At 41.0% G+C, this 17193-nt stretch overlaps 1 protein-coding gene across 4 annotated transcripts in view; it reads left to right on the forward strand.

Annotated features, from left to right (window-relative positions):
• col16a1 (collagen, type XVI, alpha 1) overlaps nt 1-17193 on the forward strand; it is a 76504-nt gene that overhangs the window by 15686 nt on the left and 43625 nt on the right. For all 4 annotated transcript variants that reach the window (XM_087835563.1, XM_087835561.1, XM_087835564.1 and 1 more), the window contains exons 3-8: nt 1572-1640; nt 1724-1841; nt 9354-9477; nt 10201-10482; nt 12371-12451; nt 14329-14397. In XM_087835563.1, the coding sequence (XP_087691689.1) occupies nt 1572-1640; nt 1724-1841; nt 9354-9477; nt 10201-10482; nt 12371-12451; nt 14329-14397 (743 nt within the window). The remainder of the gene's footprint in view (nt 1-1571; nt 1641-1723; nt 1842-9353; nt 9478-10200; nt 10483-12370; nt 12452-14328; nt 14398-17193) is intronic.

Here is a 17193-nt window from a genome sequence, read left to right on the forward strand (position 1 = left end):
AAAGCACCAAAAAAGATTGCAAAAAGAAAAAAGAACACATGAATAGCAGAGATCCTGATTTGCCCAGGACTAATATGATCCGAAGACCTTAAGGTTGGTGGTTCGATCCCTGGCTGCTCCAGTATGCATGCCAAAGTATCCTTGGTGAAGTTCCTGAACCCCAAAGTTCCTCCCGATACAGTCAACAGAGAGCCTAAGTTAAACAGAAGGCGAAGCATGGTGGTGGAAATGTTATGGCTTGGTGTTGTTTTTCTGCCTCGGGGACAAGGCCTGGGCCCGCTATATTAATGCGAGGTGAATTTTGAATTGGATTGTTGAACTGGACCTTTCAAAGAGTTAACAAGCCAAAGAACATGAACAAATCCGTCAAGTAATTGGTCAAATGAAGGCTTATTGAACGGTCTAGTCAACGCCACATCTGAAGGCTGCTAAAATGTTATGGAGTGATTTGCAAGTAGCATATATGCAAAGAAAAGAAACCCTTCAAACGTCTTGCAGCTGAAAGAATATTTTCAGCAAGGTGTCAGAGACTGGTGTGCAATTATGCAAATTGCCGCAGAGTTATTTCTACTGAAGTGGGCAATGCTAGCTTTTAAAGCCGGGGGGGTAATTACATTTGTAGAGAGTCTTACTTCTGTTGATGTTTTTCCCTGAATAAGCGATTGAAAAAGCACATCATCTTCTGAAGTCGTTCACCTTTATCTCTACACGCGCTTTTAAATAGGGACTTACAAGATGTCCAGTTATATCAAAAAGGCAACATTTTAATGGAATACAGTTATTTTGTCACATAAAAATAGTCTTTAAGTTTGTCAAATATGACCATCCTTCTGATTGACGGGGCAGAAACTAAAATCTCTCATCCTGAGTTTCGGCACACGTTAATGATTTCGAAAACCAATCAGCAAAAGAGGTAGTTTTGTATTAAAACAGGGCATCGCGCTCGTATTATCTGCAGTCATAATAAAAGAAAAATCTCAAAACTGAGCCCAGCAGTATGTCTTGCTCCTTGGCCCCAAAGAGATCAATTAAGGGTGGATCATAGCGTTTCACAGGGCCCACGTCTACCTGTGCTTGCCCGGTTTCACCCCCACCCTCACCCACCTCCCTGTAGTCAGGCAGTCCGCTCTGACAGGCAACACTTTTCTCTGCAACCTCCCCTGACAGGGTGAGAACACATCCATCAAACGGAGGCTACCGCGACAGACAAGCTTGGTGCGAGACAACCTGTCAGGCTGGCTTGTGTTCCACTCGGCATAGCTTTGCCCTCATTTCATCTTCTTCTCTGTGTTTTACACTGTATTTTTTTTTCTCTTTTTTCGTTCGGTCTCTCTTTCACCCCCACCAACTCCCATTCTCCTTCCACCAGATCAATATTTCTGTTACTCTCAAATGTATATGTTTGAAGCTGCTGACTCTCTCTTTTTTAAAACAAAACCTCTGTCCGTTTCACTCAGTAATAAGTGTCAGAGGTTATATTTTTTTACATGCTTGTCTTACAGTACGTGTCGAGGTTTTTCACTTATTAAATACCCCCCTTTTTAATTTCTTTTTTTCCCCTTGCATTTCAGATGTGCAGTGCCCGTCCTTACAAGTGGAGGACTGGAAGTTTCCCCAGAGCGCCAGGACCAACATCACCGGTTAATAGACGAGCTCCAAACACATCAGCTGTTATGTGACTTTTATTTGGTGTGGCTGCTCACGAATGCCTTACCCTTTGCAGGTTTTAATCTGGTGAGGCGATTTTCCCTGCTCAAGAGCAAAGATGTCAAGAAGATCCGTAACCCTCGAGGAGCTGTCATCCTCCGCTTGGGCAAGACTGCGCTCTTACAACCCAGCGAGTAAGTCCGCTGTACATCTGTTTCATCTGTTTCTCCGCGCACCTGCGGACAAACCCGTGCACGAGCATGCAGCGTGGAGTTTTACATCGCTGAAGATGTTTTACTGGGAAAGAATTAGTGAAGTTCTGCAGGTTTTCCAGCTTTCTAGAGGCCTGTGTGGACGGGCTCTCTGTTTCCATGTCATATCTGAACAAAGAGGACGGCAGAGAAACTGAAAACCCTCGGCTCTTCGGCCTCTGAACTCTCACTCAACATGTCAGCGCAGTCCAGTGTGTTTAAAAAAAAAAAGGAAAAGGAGAAGAAAAAAGCAGAATCTTGGCGATCTGCATGTCGTGGGTCAAGCTGTGATTGCATTTCCAGAAATACCCATTCATTTCCCTCACCACCAACCCTGGCTTGTAAACTGGGCTTTAACAGCTTGTTGGTTTTCCACTTGCAACCGCATGTACTTATTATAACTAGCTTTCATAATGAAATGCATGACTTATTTGCCTGAACAGAAACTATGCGAGTGACGTCTTAATTAGAAGGTGGGCCACAGTTAGCTGGAAAGAGACAAAAAAAAAGACTTTAAAGGCTGTATTGGGCAGCTTGTTCTTAACTTGTTTCTACATGAAGAGACCCGCAGCCTTAAAATGCAGCAAACTCATGGCTTCACTCCCTTCCGTGCTTTTTGCAGCTTGACATGGTGTAATTATGCCTTCTCGGGGTGTTCACGTTGTTATTACACAGCAGTCGGGTGTAGACTGTGTTTGGAATTGTGTGAAAATTGCTTATTAGAGTTCTGTGCTGGCTGTTTTTCCGGCTGGATGAGCTTCTCTCTGCCCACCGATAAAGCAGTTTTTCACAACGTGCCAATTGGGTCAGCACGCAGTATTTTATCACTCTGTCCAGCGCTGCGAGCTGTGTGCTCCGCTCACTTGAAAGGCCCGATAAATCTGTCTACAAAACACTCTTTTCGGTTGAGACGTTTTGTTCTAAAAGTGTCACATATATTGTTTGTCACAGACTTGGAGAGTAGTCGTACTTATGAAAAAGGGGCGAGAAAAACTGAAAAAACAACTGTCACTTCTTGGGAAATCAGCATCTTAGGAGCCAAAGAGGAAATACCAAGATGTTTTTGTTTTGCCTCTAAGCATACAAAGAAAGGATGGGAACGTCATCTCTTCCCTGCTGCTCGTTTGGGATTTTGTGATTATTGAAATTTTGATGCCACCGAGAGCTCCGCTGTCAGTTTTATCAGTGAAGAACGCTACCTGGGCGACTTCTTTTTAACTGAGACAGAAAATAATCAATGTTAACACATCAGCTTTGCCTTCTGGGTACCTTTCACTTTGCTTGAATTGCTCTATACATAGAACTCACTGTCATTTATGGGGTTCTCTAAATAATTAAACCAAATCTGAGAAAGCCAAATCAAATAAGGGCTATTGTCTAATGGCTGTGAATGCTAATTTTCTTCTTTGTTATTTGGTTGTATAATTGTTTTACTCATGACTTTAACTTGCATCCATTTCGATTTTTGAACAGGTTACCAATATTTGAATAGAAGAGTGCAGGTGCACAAGACTTTAAAGGATGTAGTTAAGGGTTAAGTCCAGAAGAACAATGCAGAAGAACAGTATCTGAAAGTCAAATTATAGGAGAACTGGACTGAAACTCAGTGGAAACAGGTTATGTGGGGTGATGAATCTAAGTTTTAAATCATCATCATCTATAGCAGTGGTCCCCAACCTTTTTTGCACCACGGACCAGTTTATGTCCGACAATATTTTCACGGACTGGCCTTTAAGATGTCGTGGATAAATACAACAAAATAAAACCAGTACCGGTGCCAAAAAGACGATTTATTCATAACACACAGGAAAAGACCCAGGGAAACTGAGTTAACAATAAAAACTATAAAAAAATAACACTAAAAACTGATAAAAATCCTGAAAACCATGAATTTCACACCTGAGCCTCAACTCTCACAGCCCGGTAACAAATGACTCACGGACCAGTACAGGTACCAGTCTGTGGCCCGGTGGTTGGGTACCGCTGATCTATATGTGTTAAACACTGTGGAGGCTCTCTCATGGTTTGGGGCTGTATTGCAGCCAGTTGTCGAACTATGAATACAGAAGTACAGTCATATTTGATCTGTCATGCAATTCCATCTAGAAAGCGTCTCTTTGGCAACAGCTTCATTTTTCAGTATGGTGATGGTCACTAACACACTGCCACTACTGTAAAACCTGGATAGAAAAAACACAGTGGAACACTATCAGTCATGGATTAATCTCCCCCGAGCTCAGACTTATGCTTATTTAAGCAGTGTGGGATCATGTTGACAGGGAATGGAACAAAAGGCAGCCACCATCCAAAGAAGAGCTTTAAATGTCCTTCAAGAAGCCTGGAGAACTATTCTGAAGCCTTCTTAAAGAAATTGCGAGAAAGCTTAAAGAGAGTTCAGGCTGTGTCGAAGGATGAAGGTGGCCATACCAAATATCAACTTTCAAACTTGTTAGAATTGTTCAAACACTGTTTTCTTCCTCATGTGCTCTATTTCCATCTTACTGAAGAAGTAGTTTAATACACAACTACACCTATTTACCATTTTCCTGGCAAAATATGAAGAAATGAGGTTCGTCTCAAGACTTTTCGCAGTACAGTATTTGTGTGTCCCTGCAAGCATATGTGTGTGTTGCTCTGCATAGATGTGGCATCTTGCGTTAGATTTGACTCCTTTTTCATGCAAGGTCAGGCTGCATGGGGTGTTTGTAAAACTAAGTAACAAACAACGCACATCCAGCTCCGACTCGCTGTCACTCACGCAGCTTTTTAATTCATTTCCTGTGAGGCCGACTCAAGTGAAGGACGTGTGTTCTGTAATTGGAAAGTGGTGTTTTGCTTTGTATCCCAGGCTAATCCAAGCTAATGCAAATGAGTGACAGTCAGACGAAGCTACTCGTCTCCCGCCTCTCTCAACTGTCTGCTGACAGTGAAATGGACACCGGTCACAGCTGGTCACACGCATTTTAATTTCAGAGAAATATAATGCGGTTGCTTCGAGCGCGTTTCTGTTATGCAGCTCCAGTGTATAGAAGTCCTGTAATGTTATGGAATGAGGCCATGGTGGAAGCTATTTAAGTCAGAAATGAGATGCGTTTAACGAATTTGAGACTCACTATCACCCAGCAGGAGTGGTACAATTTGTAGTTTAATTTAAAAATTGATGCTGCTCTTATTAAAAAGAAAGTAGTTACAAATTTACAGTATTAAGATCAAGAGATTGAAGTGGTGGGGGCTCATGAAAAAGCAAAAGAGCAAAGATAAGTAGCAGCTGTATTTTTGAAGAAAAAAGGCAGATTCGGGATAACTCGGTAAGGAGAGACATATATACTCCTAGCTATTGTTGTCTGTAACACTCTTACTGTGTAGGATTTGCTCTTTATTCTCTTCTCTAAATCAAACTTTCTGCAGCAGCTTAAATGTCATTTTTCTAGATGGGGGCGGGGCTCTGGAACATCATTTATTAGCAGTGCTATCCACCTGCCTCTGGGGATGTCAGTATCGGTCAGTTATTCAGTATGTTGATTGGTTGTTCCACTGCTTAGGTCTGAACGAAAACATCTCAGAAACTACAGGATGGATTGCTGTAAACCTTTGCACTGATATTTGTGGTCTTCAGAGAATATATTGTAATTGCTCCACTGATCACCTTGGTTTACCCTCTAGCTCTACCAGCAGGAAGATGTATTTTTGCTTTTAGTGAAATGTCTGGCAGCTGTCAAATTGACTGACATATCATCTGATACAAATTTGTAGAGGCAGCCAAGGTGCCCAGAGGATCAATCCTAAAGATGTTGGTAATCCCCTGGCGTTTCAGCTAGCACAAGACACTGACATTTGTGGTTCTGAAAGAAAACTCTCCACTCACGGATAGATGAAATTGATGAAATTTAAATCATACATTGACTGTCCTCTCAAGAAGGATTGTGATAGCTTTTATTTATTTATTTTTTTCCTATCAGCTTCAGCTGTAAAATCAGCATGCAAGCATTGTCATTGTGGAAATTCAAGCATGCTAATGTTAGCATTAAAGGAAAAAGTATATGTCCGCTGTAGCTTGAAATTGTGCTTTTTCCCTTTTTTGTGTGTATGCGTCAGGTTCTAGCTGTTTAAAATTCCTTACGTTTAGTTGTGTATAAAACCATCAGGGATAGAAGTCCTCTCCACTGAAAGCAATTGATTCCAGCACAGTTAGAACCCAATATAAGGGTGTCTGTATTCCTCTCCAGGTGATATTCTCATCTTAAACTAGAGATCTGCTATTTCAACATTAGATTTCCTCTTCCCATCTTCCCCTGTGCCTCTCTGGCTCACAGAGACTTTCTTCTGCCGCCTTCCTCTTTCTCTCTCTCTCTTTTCTGTTTTTTAACAAGTAACTTTCTCTCAGAGTTAGAAGAGTCTAGATCTGAATCTGCTGGGCCCCGCAGTGAGTGATTTATCTCCCCGTTGCATGTTTGTGTGTATATGTCTGACCCTGAACATAATAGGCCAAGTTGCAGTACTTCCAACTTAAAAGTCAATAGTTTCCGTACTATGAGTGCTTTTGTGCCCTGCAGCTCATGTCACTAATCGACAGCAAAACAACTGTGTTCTCGACATTGGATTTGCTGTCTCTCCTCTCCATTTCCCTGTCTGTTTCTTTTTCTTGCGTGTGCTTTTTCCATTTCATTTCCACAAGCTGTGTGAACCCCAGAGTTTCCTATATATTATCTCCACCTATGTGCGGATTAGTTAAAGGCAAATTCTCATGCATTTTCATATTGTACCAAGAAATTAAAGTTTTTTTACTCTCTCATCTTTCACTTGCTTTCTTTCATGTGTTTTTCTTTATCACTCTTTTCTTCCACTCATCTTCGCTTTGTTTTGACATCCTGTAGTTGGCTGTTTTCCCTTGGATCTTTCCTCAGTTATAAATCACTGTCACCCCACTTCTAGGAAGGGGAAAGCAGCTGCTCCTTCATCTCTCAATACATCTGCACACTTCCAAGCAGTGAATGCGTGTGTGCGCGTATGTGTATTATATTTATGTGCTTAGGTGCCCTTGACCAGCAACTGAGAGATGAGGCTTGCCGGACTGTATCTGCTATGAAAATTAATGCCAAAGGGTAACACACGGGCTTTGCATTGTACTGCAGTCGCAAAACGTATAGTGCAAAGAAAAAAATAGAAACGTAATGGGAACATGCATGGAAAAGAACAGGACTCACACAGAAGTGTGTAAATACAAAAACACACACAGGATTACTTTGTTACTCTGTGCTCATGAGGACGTGAAGGAAAGATATATGAGCCCAAAGATTTGTCCCTATGAGTAAAAGCCCAATTAAATGAGACGGCAACTCTCTGGTTACTGACTGTCTTCATGTGAAGACGTGTTTTACAAATAACACACAATAACCATCAGTAGGTTGGTACACAACCCATAAATACACATAGTATACACACCTATAAATATTCCTATACATGCAAATTATTTAGTGGTGCTGCAGTACAGTAACTACATTCCCTTTTCTGCTCTCCAAGCTAATTCCTTACTGGACTGGCCAATGAGTTTAGGTCATTGTTCATACATATTCATATACAGAATATATTTACAGAGATCTGCTAAGACCTATTAGACCACTATCTCTTTTTGGGGCTGTCACATAGAGACTTTGAAAGGCTCTATGTGACGCATCACGTCACATGTTAGATTTTCCGTTCACTCAGAGGCCACATAGTACATAAGATGTGTTGGCTTGAAAAGGTTAAGCAGCAGGTTTTCCCCTGAGAAGGCAGGTTTTGCATCACACATGAAGCCGTTATTAGCTTATTTGTTTGACTGCTGCAGGTTTAAGTGACTCAAGTAGTTTTCATGAACAATCACCCCCAACTGGTAGATGGCTGCCCCTCGCTAACTCTGGTTGTGCCGGAGTTTTCTTCCTGTTAATATAGAGTTTTTTCTTCCCACTGTTGCCAAGTACTTGCTCATAGGGGTCATCTGATTGTTGGGGTTTCCTTTCTATTATTGTATGGTCTTTACCTTACAATATAAAGCACCTTGCAGGTGACTGACTGGAATGCCTTCTGGACGACTACTAAGAGAGGCAAGACTTCTGTCCTATTCTGAGGCAGATGCAGGATGCTGGAGAGATTATGACTCTCGGCTGGGTTGGGAACCACTCGGGTGAGCTAGAAGATTTGGGATGTGGGAAGTCTGGGCTTCTCTGCTTAGGCTGTTGCCCGTACAACCAGAACCCGGATAAATGGTAGAAAATGTGTGGATGCTACCCAAATGCCAATTTAAAAAGATGAGTCTTCAGCTGCCTTTGAATGCATACACAGATAAGCTCACAGAAAATAAACTGGATGGGAGAGAATTCTAGAGAGTGGGGGCCACTACTGCAATGTCTCCATCACCTTTAGTTTTTAATCTACATTTCAGGATGGACGATTAGCCCTGATCAGCTGCTGGTGGCATTAAAAGTTTGCCAGTATAGGTGGGTACTTTATGCAGAACCCAAAAGGTGAACAGCAGAACTTTGAATTAATTTCTAAATATGATGCAGAGCAATTGCAGTAGGATGAAAATGTATTATATTTCTCCGATTTTGAAAACAAGAACAAACTAGAGCCTTAACATTAAAATCCAACCTTAACATCTGGTTCTCATCAACAGTCATTCCCAGGTCTCTAATAGATAACATAAACAGGACATAACAGGAGAGGGAACCCAGACCCAGGACCTGGGGGACTAGGCTGGCAGAGATGCACACAAGGATCTCTGTTTTATTCTCAGTCAGCTGGAGAAAATGACATAACATCCAGGCTTTTATGCAGTTCAAACAATTCTGTGCAATTAAAGCTTTAAAACACACTGAGGCTTAAAAGTGATAGAAAGCAGAAAATCATCAGCATACAAATGATAAGAACTGTTTGTGTCTCAAAATCTGATATAAAGGAAGTTGAGACATCCAAACTTTTGCTGCCTAATGAGCCTAATGAGAAAAATCTATTTCCCAAAACAATGGAATGACTTCATAACACCTTTTGTTAGCAATCACTGCGAGAACTTATGACTGTAGCTTTAGTTTTCTATTCATTCTTCATAGACTCCTAAACCGTGAATATTCCAGTTTTTCTTTTCCTGTTTTTTCTGCCTTTTTCATTTCTCCTCTGATAAAGAGAGTAATGCCCCAAAGAAGCATCAAAAACACATTATAACTTTAAACTTTATGTTTTTAGTTTGTAGCACAAGCCCTTTGTAGTTTAGCTATTTTCTTATTTTTAAAAAATACTTTTGATGCTTGTTCTCAGTGAATTCTCTAAAGTGTGAGAGGCTAGCACTCTCCATGAGCTTTTAGTATAAAACTGGAGAAGTCCCTCTTTAATCATTCTCTGTGTGCAGCTTCACTGTTTGCAGCTCCTGTGAATAGAGGAGTATCTTGGATCTGACCCCTCTGAACTTCTGTGCTCCAGCCAGGTGTTCCCCTATGGCCTGCCAGAGGAGTTCACTCTGGTCTTCACCCTGGCGTTAAAGAAGGCTGCCTTGAGAGACACCATCTACCTCTTTCAGATATCGGATGCGCAGGGATATCCACAGGTGCGGCTCCCTCATCATTTCCTCAGTTTTACACTTTCTCCCCCTCCCCCTCACTACTCTCTTTCCTTCTGTTCTCTCATTACTTGCTTCTCCCTTGATCTTTCACCTTTTTATCCCTCTCACTTTTTTGTCTTTTCATTCTCTCCGCCGCTCATCTCTCTCTTGCATAGTCATCCACTTTCCCTTTCGATTTCTTTTCTCTTGTGACATCTTTTCAATTTTCTCCCCCCTCTTTCATTCCATGCGCCTTTTGTCCCCTCGTATTTTTCATCCGATACCCTCTCTTTTGCTCCCTGTCTCTTTGTCAGTCTTCTTTCGATCATCTCCGACTCTCCTCTTTCATTCACCTTCATTGTTATTCACTTGTGTTCCATGATGAAGCACTGGAGTCCCTCGGAGTCCCGATAATCACTAAGAGTTGGAGGCCAGATTTAAATACTTGGCGTGTATGATGGATGGAGGCCAAGTCGCCTCATTAGCAGTGATTGATTGGCTGTACTGCTTGTGTGTGTAATTAATATGTCTTTCCCCTTTGCTAGTCAATTGTACAGGTTTGTTAGGTGGTAATCACGTGTACGTACTGTATTAAAGTTTGTTGAAACCACTGCCAGGCAAACACTTTGAGATATACTACTATTTGTTTTACCTATTTGCATTATTTTGAGTTTAACTGGTACAATGCCACCTCATTTATCCTGTTCTTTGCCTCCAACTAAAACCCAGCTCTCCGTAGACGTCAGCGGCCCAGATCGCACCCTGTCCTTTCGAGCCAAAGGGGCAAACCCTTCAGCGGACCTGGTGGGTTGTGTTTTCACTGGAGAGGGAGTGGAAGCCTTGATGGATCTGCACTGGCACAAGTTGGCCCTCAGTGTCCAACACGGAGCTGCTTCCCTCCATGTGGATTGCAGCTCAATTGAGACCAAACCCCTGGAGCCCAGAGGAGCCCTTCCCTCTGATGGACACACTCTGCTGGGTATTCGGGCGTCAGATGCTGGGGCTGTGCAAGTATGAGATTAATAAAAAATATAATAATTTTATTTTTATAGTGGCAACAATAAACAACAGAGTAAACAATAAAGACATTTCAAAAAAATACAGAAAATCATAAACACACAGGATATAAAAAAACGTACATGTATAGTCAACAGGAAAACCTCAGTAAAGACACTTCCTAGATAGTAGATACAGTTGGACCTAATCTGGCATTAGCAAATGGTGTGTGGGCCAGATGTGTCCCAAATGGTTGAAACATATCTAACATCTGGCCCGTATCAGGCGGACTTTGGCAGAGTTAGACAATCTGAGTCAGCGTTATAAGTAAAGACTAAATGAGACCCATAAAATAGGGCCACATTTGGGCTAAACATTCAGTGCTCTTTTGGTTTTACAGAGGGGAACCCTAAAACCAGCTTTTGATTTACTTGGGATGCTCAGGCAGAAAGCTCCAATGCTGAGACACGAACAGCAAGGTCTCATTCACCCCGAGTAACAAAGTGAGTGGCTGGAAAAAACCAGGAGACTTCTGCCAGAGGACTCTATAGGGATTAAAATATCAGCAACGTAACCGAGAGCCTGATTGTGGAAAGCCTTAGCCATATTTTAAAATCATTCCTCAAACTCAGTTCATAAATATGCAGAAAATAGAGCGACGTGATCTGTTTTTTTTCTTCTGTGGCGTGACTTAGGTGCTCCCAATTTCAACAGTGAGGCTTCTTTCACAAAGCTGGGTGCAAAACAAATGGAGAGCGGTGCAATCTGCCGCCAGCACATTGATTAAAATAAAGTGGTCGACAGAACTCGAAGCCAGATTAAAACACACCAGTTACCAGAGTTTGCAGTTGTCCTTTTGAGCCTCCTGAGCGTGTTTCAGTGTTGTGAATTAAGCAAGATTGGAACATTTTTTCCCACCCAAAAAATTAAGTCTTGTTGTTTATAGAAGGTATCGATCACAAGTTAAATTTAGTTGTTTTTTTTTACTCCTCTAAAACATTCAATACAACTGCAAGCAAAGCCCAAGGTTTGCCAAGGGTAGACTTTTTTTTAGCTAGTGCTTGGCCATTCCATGCTTTTAAAAATGGTCTACTGGGAAAATAGAGGGACATTAGGCAAAGAAATATCACACGCTTGACTTCACGGTCTTGACTGTTGAAGAGCTTTTGATTAAGATTAAGGTTTGCAACGTAAATGTCATCTCAAGTTACTATTTGAGCATATGGTGACCTTTAGTCTCTCTCTGTATGAGGAACAAACTGTTTCAGAGGCGTTATGAATGAGCCACGTTGAGGTTAGTGCCACAGATGAGGGCATCCTAGAGCACAGTTGAGTAATATAACACAGTAGACCCCTGACATTTAGAATTTCACCACTTTATCGAAGCATTTATCCAGGAAAAAAGACATTCCCTACCATCCTCCCATAAATGCCTTTCAACTGAAATCATAGATATTTAAGCTTATATTTATGTGTGTATGCGTCTGTTCTACACCCATAAGGTTTTCATTCCTTTAAGACAATCTCAATGAGTCCTGATTTAAAAACATAAGCGAATATATGTAGTGAATTGAGACTATTAATGCTAAATAGATCCAGTAATCCAGACAATTAATTTAATGATCGGTTAACCGGCCTAGCTGGGGAAACAGCTAGGCCACTTGTCAGTTCAGGTAGGAACACACGCACACTCTCACGCAACCGCAGACATTCACAGGAAGCATCTGATGAAGTGATTTTCCATTGCTTGACATTAATGAGAAATTAATTGACTCTCAGCCATGTTTACTGCCTCATTTACACTTGATGTTCTTAATAAAATAAACAAAGCAAAGTACCCTTAGACACCGCCATATCCAGCACTGTATTTACTACCCTCTCTCTGTCTGTCTGTTTTTTGCAGATGGATATTCAGCAGGCAATGCTGTATTGTGACCCCTCACTTGCCATGCACGAGGCCTGCTGTGAAATACCTGGGGCACGGGTGAGAGTGGAAACCCTTACTGTCTTTACCAGCAACTATAACTTTGTCTGGAGCAGAGGCTAATAGCAAAGACTTTAAATGAAAACTTTTTGGGAAAATCTTTGCTTTCTTTCTGCGTCTACGTGCACTTTACAGCATGCCCTACTTTAGCATAAAAAAAAGCTGCTTAGCGCACAAAAGAGCTAGCTTAACGCTGTTGGAACACAAAAGAAATCTACTTACTGACATCTCCAAACACTATCAAATTAGACCAGTGTTGGGGCACAAAAACTTTAAAGCAATCACCACAGAAATGGAGGCTGCAAGCCTGACTGTTCATCACTGCTTTTGTTACCTGTTGAAGATGAGGATCTGGCTGCTGGGCTGGTGTTAGCATACACTCAGCTTCAACAGAATTCTGGCTTCTTGGCTAGCTTTGAGTTGTGTTAGCAGTAGTGCTATTATTTCTGTTTGAAGATCTTTGGCTTGTTTAAACCCGAAGTTCATTAAAAATTCAAATAAAGTAAAATAGTGTTGTTTTGTAAACCCGACTGAATGTAAATTTGGGGCAGACTCTTACTTTTGTTGAACTAAAGCTGAGCTGAACTGAGCCCCAGTGACTGTAACTCAGCACTTGTCGCAGCTCCATGACAGTAAAAGTAATCTGTTGGATGGCTTTTACTGTTAAACAGCTGCAAGAAAAGCTGAGTCTGCATTATCCAAATTAAATACCATAAAAAAAAGTCTCTGCAATTTCTCTTGAGTCTTTATGGGTTTTTTGTTAATCAGCAATGCTTTGTCTTTATAATGCTTTATTCTGTTTTTCCCCCTCCACTTATTTTTGGTGGTCAGAAAGGAAGAAAAAAACTTGGCTGCAGATCATGGTATGCAGGAAGCCCATATTTTTATAGGACTCCATCAGCTGTTTGACTAAGATTATTGTCTTAATTCTGCTCCAGAAACTTCGTTTGAATCTATAATACGTTAATCGACAAGAATTTAATTAGGTTATTTGCACATAAAATGTGATTTGCCAATATTATTAGCTTAAGGCGTGACTAAAAGCCATTTTCGAACATTCACGTTCCTTGTCGCACCTTCCAGAAGCCATTTTCTATTCTGTTTCATTGTTTTTATAGTTCGTTGTCTTTCTCTTGCCTGTCTACCTCTTTTCTTCTGTGTTTTTGAGCGGTTATTGTTTGCAAACGTCAGACAAGCACCTTATCAAATAGAAAACAGATTCATTGGACTGAAAACCCCATAAAAGTGTGTTGAGCAAGCAGTTGTTCATGGGAAGAATTGCAAACAGCCAGTTCAGAGTTTATTTTTAAGCTGAAGGTATTTCATGAATTCATCCAACTTTTTGTAGCAATTCTCCAGGGTTGTCTGTGCTTGCGTGTCGTTTCGTGCATGCATATGTGCCTTTTTCATTACCAGATGAATTTATGGGAGGGATACAAACAGGGTGAGAAGCTCCTTCAGAAGTTTGAAAATGCAGAGGACTCTGGAGGAGGGATTGGATCCTGTAAAATTGATTAGAGGGTTTGAAGACGAAAACCTCTTCTCCTTTGCTCATGGCGTGTGTGCTGCAGGGCCTCCTCCAAGCGGCGTTTAAATTTGAAATTGAGGAGAAAGTGGAGGAGCACATACATATTTGTATACGCACACCCATGAAAGTTGCAGCGTCTTTAATACGCAACTAAATAAGAGCAGATTTTGTTTCTACACACAAAGTCACCCACTATTATGTTATTTGGATGTGAGCTCTTCTAATCAGAAGGGACTTATCCCAAACATCTCTTAAAGTTGGTAAAACATGATTTTAACTAAATTTTACATCCTACCCAAAGCAGAAATTTGACCTTAGTAATCTAGATCTTGTCTTTGCTCTCTTGCAGTGCCCTCCTGATGCTCCCAAGAGCCGCCGTGCTGCTGAAAACGACCTGTTGGACAACACATTTAACCAGGTAAGACTACCGATGCACAAACACAAAACGAGAGATTTCTAGTTGCTAAGAGATAAAAAAAAAAATAATAATAATAATTACACAATAATCACAGAACAGCAGCACACACTTGGCAATTATAAACCATGTGGACACCACTACTAAAGATCAATAGGACTTCAGTGGTATTTCAACTGATGTAAGCATAGCAAGTTACTGATAATACTTCAAAATGTTGTACTACTTGTACAAATGTATTTAATTTATTAAATCAACATTAGTTTAAAATGGGTTTTAGTGAATTCACTCCTACACTGTCTGTCAAGGAGAATTCTCAGACTGTCACCGCCTCCATTTGTAATCACCACAAAAGACATCACAAAACCATAAAGGGAATAAAACATATGAAAAAAGTATGAAAGGAGCATACTTTGTTCAGATTTTGATTTTTTTTTACTTAATGTATGTTAATGTGAGTCTGTCTTCCTCTTGCTCTCTCTCTTGAGATCTGGTGTACATAATCGTGATATCAAAGTTATATTGACAAGAAAACGTTCACTTTAGAAGAGTCTAATAATCACCACTGTCAAACTCACACATCTACAGTATGTGTCACTACGGAGCCCCGCAGGGGACATTGGAGAAAAAAAAAATAAAGCTGAAGTTTTGCAAGATCTCGCAAATGTTTTGGACGCATTCTTTGGAGGCCGCCAGCTCGAAACCGACCGGGACATTGAGGGATGATGTCCCGGGAGTGCGGTGTTCCCTCCGGCTATAGTGGGCCTCGACCTCCCGTTAGCTTTGAGATGGTGGGTAACAGATGTCTCTGAAAACGTCGGAGCACTTTTGCAAATATGTGATGTCATGATAAACCAAGCAGATATTTGACGTTTACACAGCTACATTCACGCCTCAAAATACCTTAAAAGTTTATTTTGTGACCCAGAAACAGTAATATTAAAACTAAGAAGCTGCCATTGTTGGAAACAAATTGGCTGGGCCGCGCTATGAATTCTGGGATTGGTTGGGTAACGAAGGATACACCGACTCGGCCTTCAAATGCGACCTGCGAAGTATGCAGTCTATTTTGCAAGATCCCGAGTTACTTTTGTGAGATCTCGCAAAAATTTGTCTTCATTTATTCAAGCACAATTCAAGCATTAAAATGTAAGTGAGTCCTTATTTGATGTATTTATAGAGGACATGCAGAAATGTTCTTTCCCATGGTTTTTTAAATACTATTTACCAGTCAACTATAAATCAATGACTTTTCAATAGTGGACAAATGGGATGCACCATTGGGAGAGGGGTGAAATGGAATAGTCCAAACAATAATAGCTTTAATTTTTTTAGATCAACTGTAACTTTATGACTTTTCAACCTTGTTGTTGCCACCTACTCTACACTTACTACTCTATACTATATTTTCTAACATTAATTCAAGATTTATTTAACTTTAACCCAACCATAATGATGATTTAGATGAACAGTCAGCATTGATTTAATATCATCTTACTGTCCAGAAAATATTGTAATCACAGAGTCAGCAAGATGTTCCTGCTGGAAGTCCACTTGAACTTATCACGTGGAAAAGGAATATCCCTCCTCTTATTCTCCTACCTATGTAGGTTATTTGTCGAGCATCAGTTTAAATGACCCACCAAAGAAAACATGTATGCAATTTGGCTACTGAAGAACTATGGCAGAGTAAATGGAGGAAAGCATCTTTTTTTACCCTCCAGGTGGACATTAGGATAATGAATCGATGTCATGTGGAGACTACAAGGAGACACACATGCACCAATTACCGTACACGGCAGATTCGCTTCTTATGCCCAAGTATTTCTAATACCAATGGCAAACACTTTACTCTAGGAACAAAATGAAGGGGGGAAAAAAACCCAAACCCTTGTCTCTTGGATCGTGAATTATCCCCCCCCCCCCGCCTCTCATCAGGCATAGAAATAACACAGACAAACACAGACATACACTTGGCCACAACTTTGTTCTTCAGGCAGTTTGAGCTGTCTGAGATGCTCCTGCTGGCAAGCAAACGCCGGCCAGCAGGACTTGTACCAAATGGCTTTGTTGTTCTCCGTTGAAGCTCCACCATGGACAACATGTTTTCTGCTCTGCAGTAGTCTTTATCATTTTGTCATTTTCTATGACTTCTGTTCAGTAAAGTCTGCTGGTAGCAATTGTTCAAAGTGTCTGTGAGCAGGGTCCAACGCATGACAAAACAGAGCCTTATGCAACACATGGGAGACATTTTTTCCACAAATTGTCACAATAGTTTTCAAAATTTATTTTTTGTTCTTGCTTTAATATCGCTTGGTATGTGGAAGTTCTTCCAGTAGCATACGGGCAATTGGTTTTTGTTTTCACAGCTGCCTGTTTTATTATTCATATTAATGGGATATGTATCTAATTATCTCTTCATTAGGACCTGGTGTTTGTCCTGTGGGGTGCTAACTTAAAACTCTGGCAGATTCTAAGACAGTAATCAGTCCCATAGATCAGTGGCCCCCAACCTTTTTTGCGCCAAGGACCGGTTTATGCCCGACAATATTTTCATGGACCGGCCTTTAAGGTGTTATTTATTCATAACACACGTGAAAAGACCAAGGAAAACCAAGTAAACGATAAAAACGATAACAAAATAACGCTGAAAACCGATAAAAACCCTGAAAACTATACATTTCACACCTGAGCCTCAACTCTCGCGGCCCGGTACCAAACGACTCACGGACCGGTACCGGTCCGAGGCCCGGGGGTTGGGGACCGCTGCCATAGATGGTTTCCTCACCTTTCACTCTT

The sequence above is a fragment of the Neolamprologus brichardi genome, chromosome 22, assembly GCF_056152115.1.
Source record: "Neolamprologus brichardi isolate AB-2024 chromosome 22, ASM5615211v1, whole genome shotgun sequence".
Lineage (NCBI taxonomy): Eukaryota > Metazoa > Chordata > Actinopteri > Cichliformes > Cichlidae > Neolamprologus > Neolamprologus brichardi.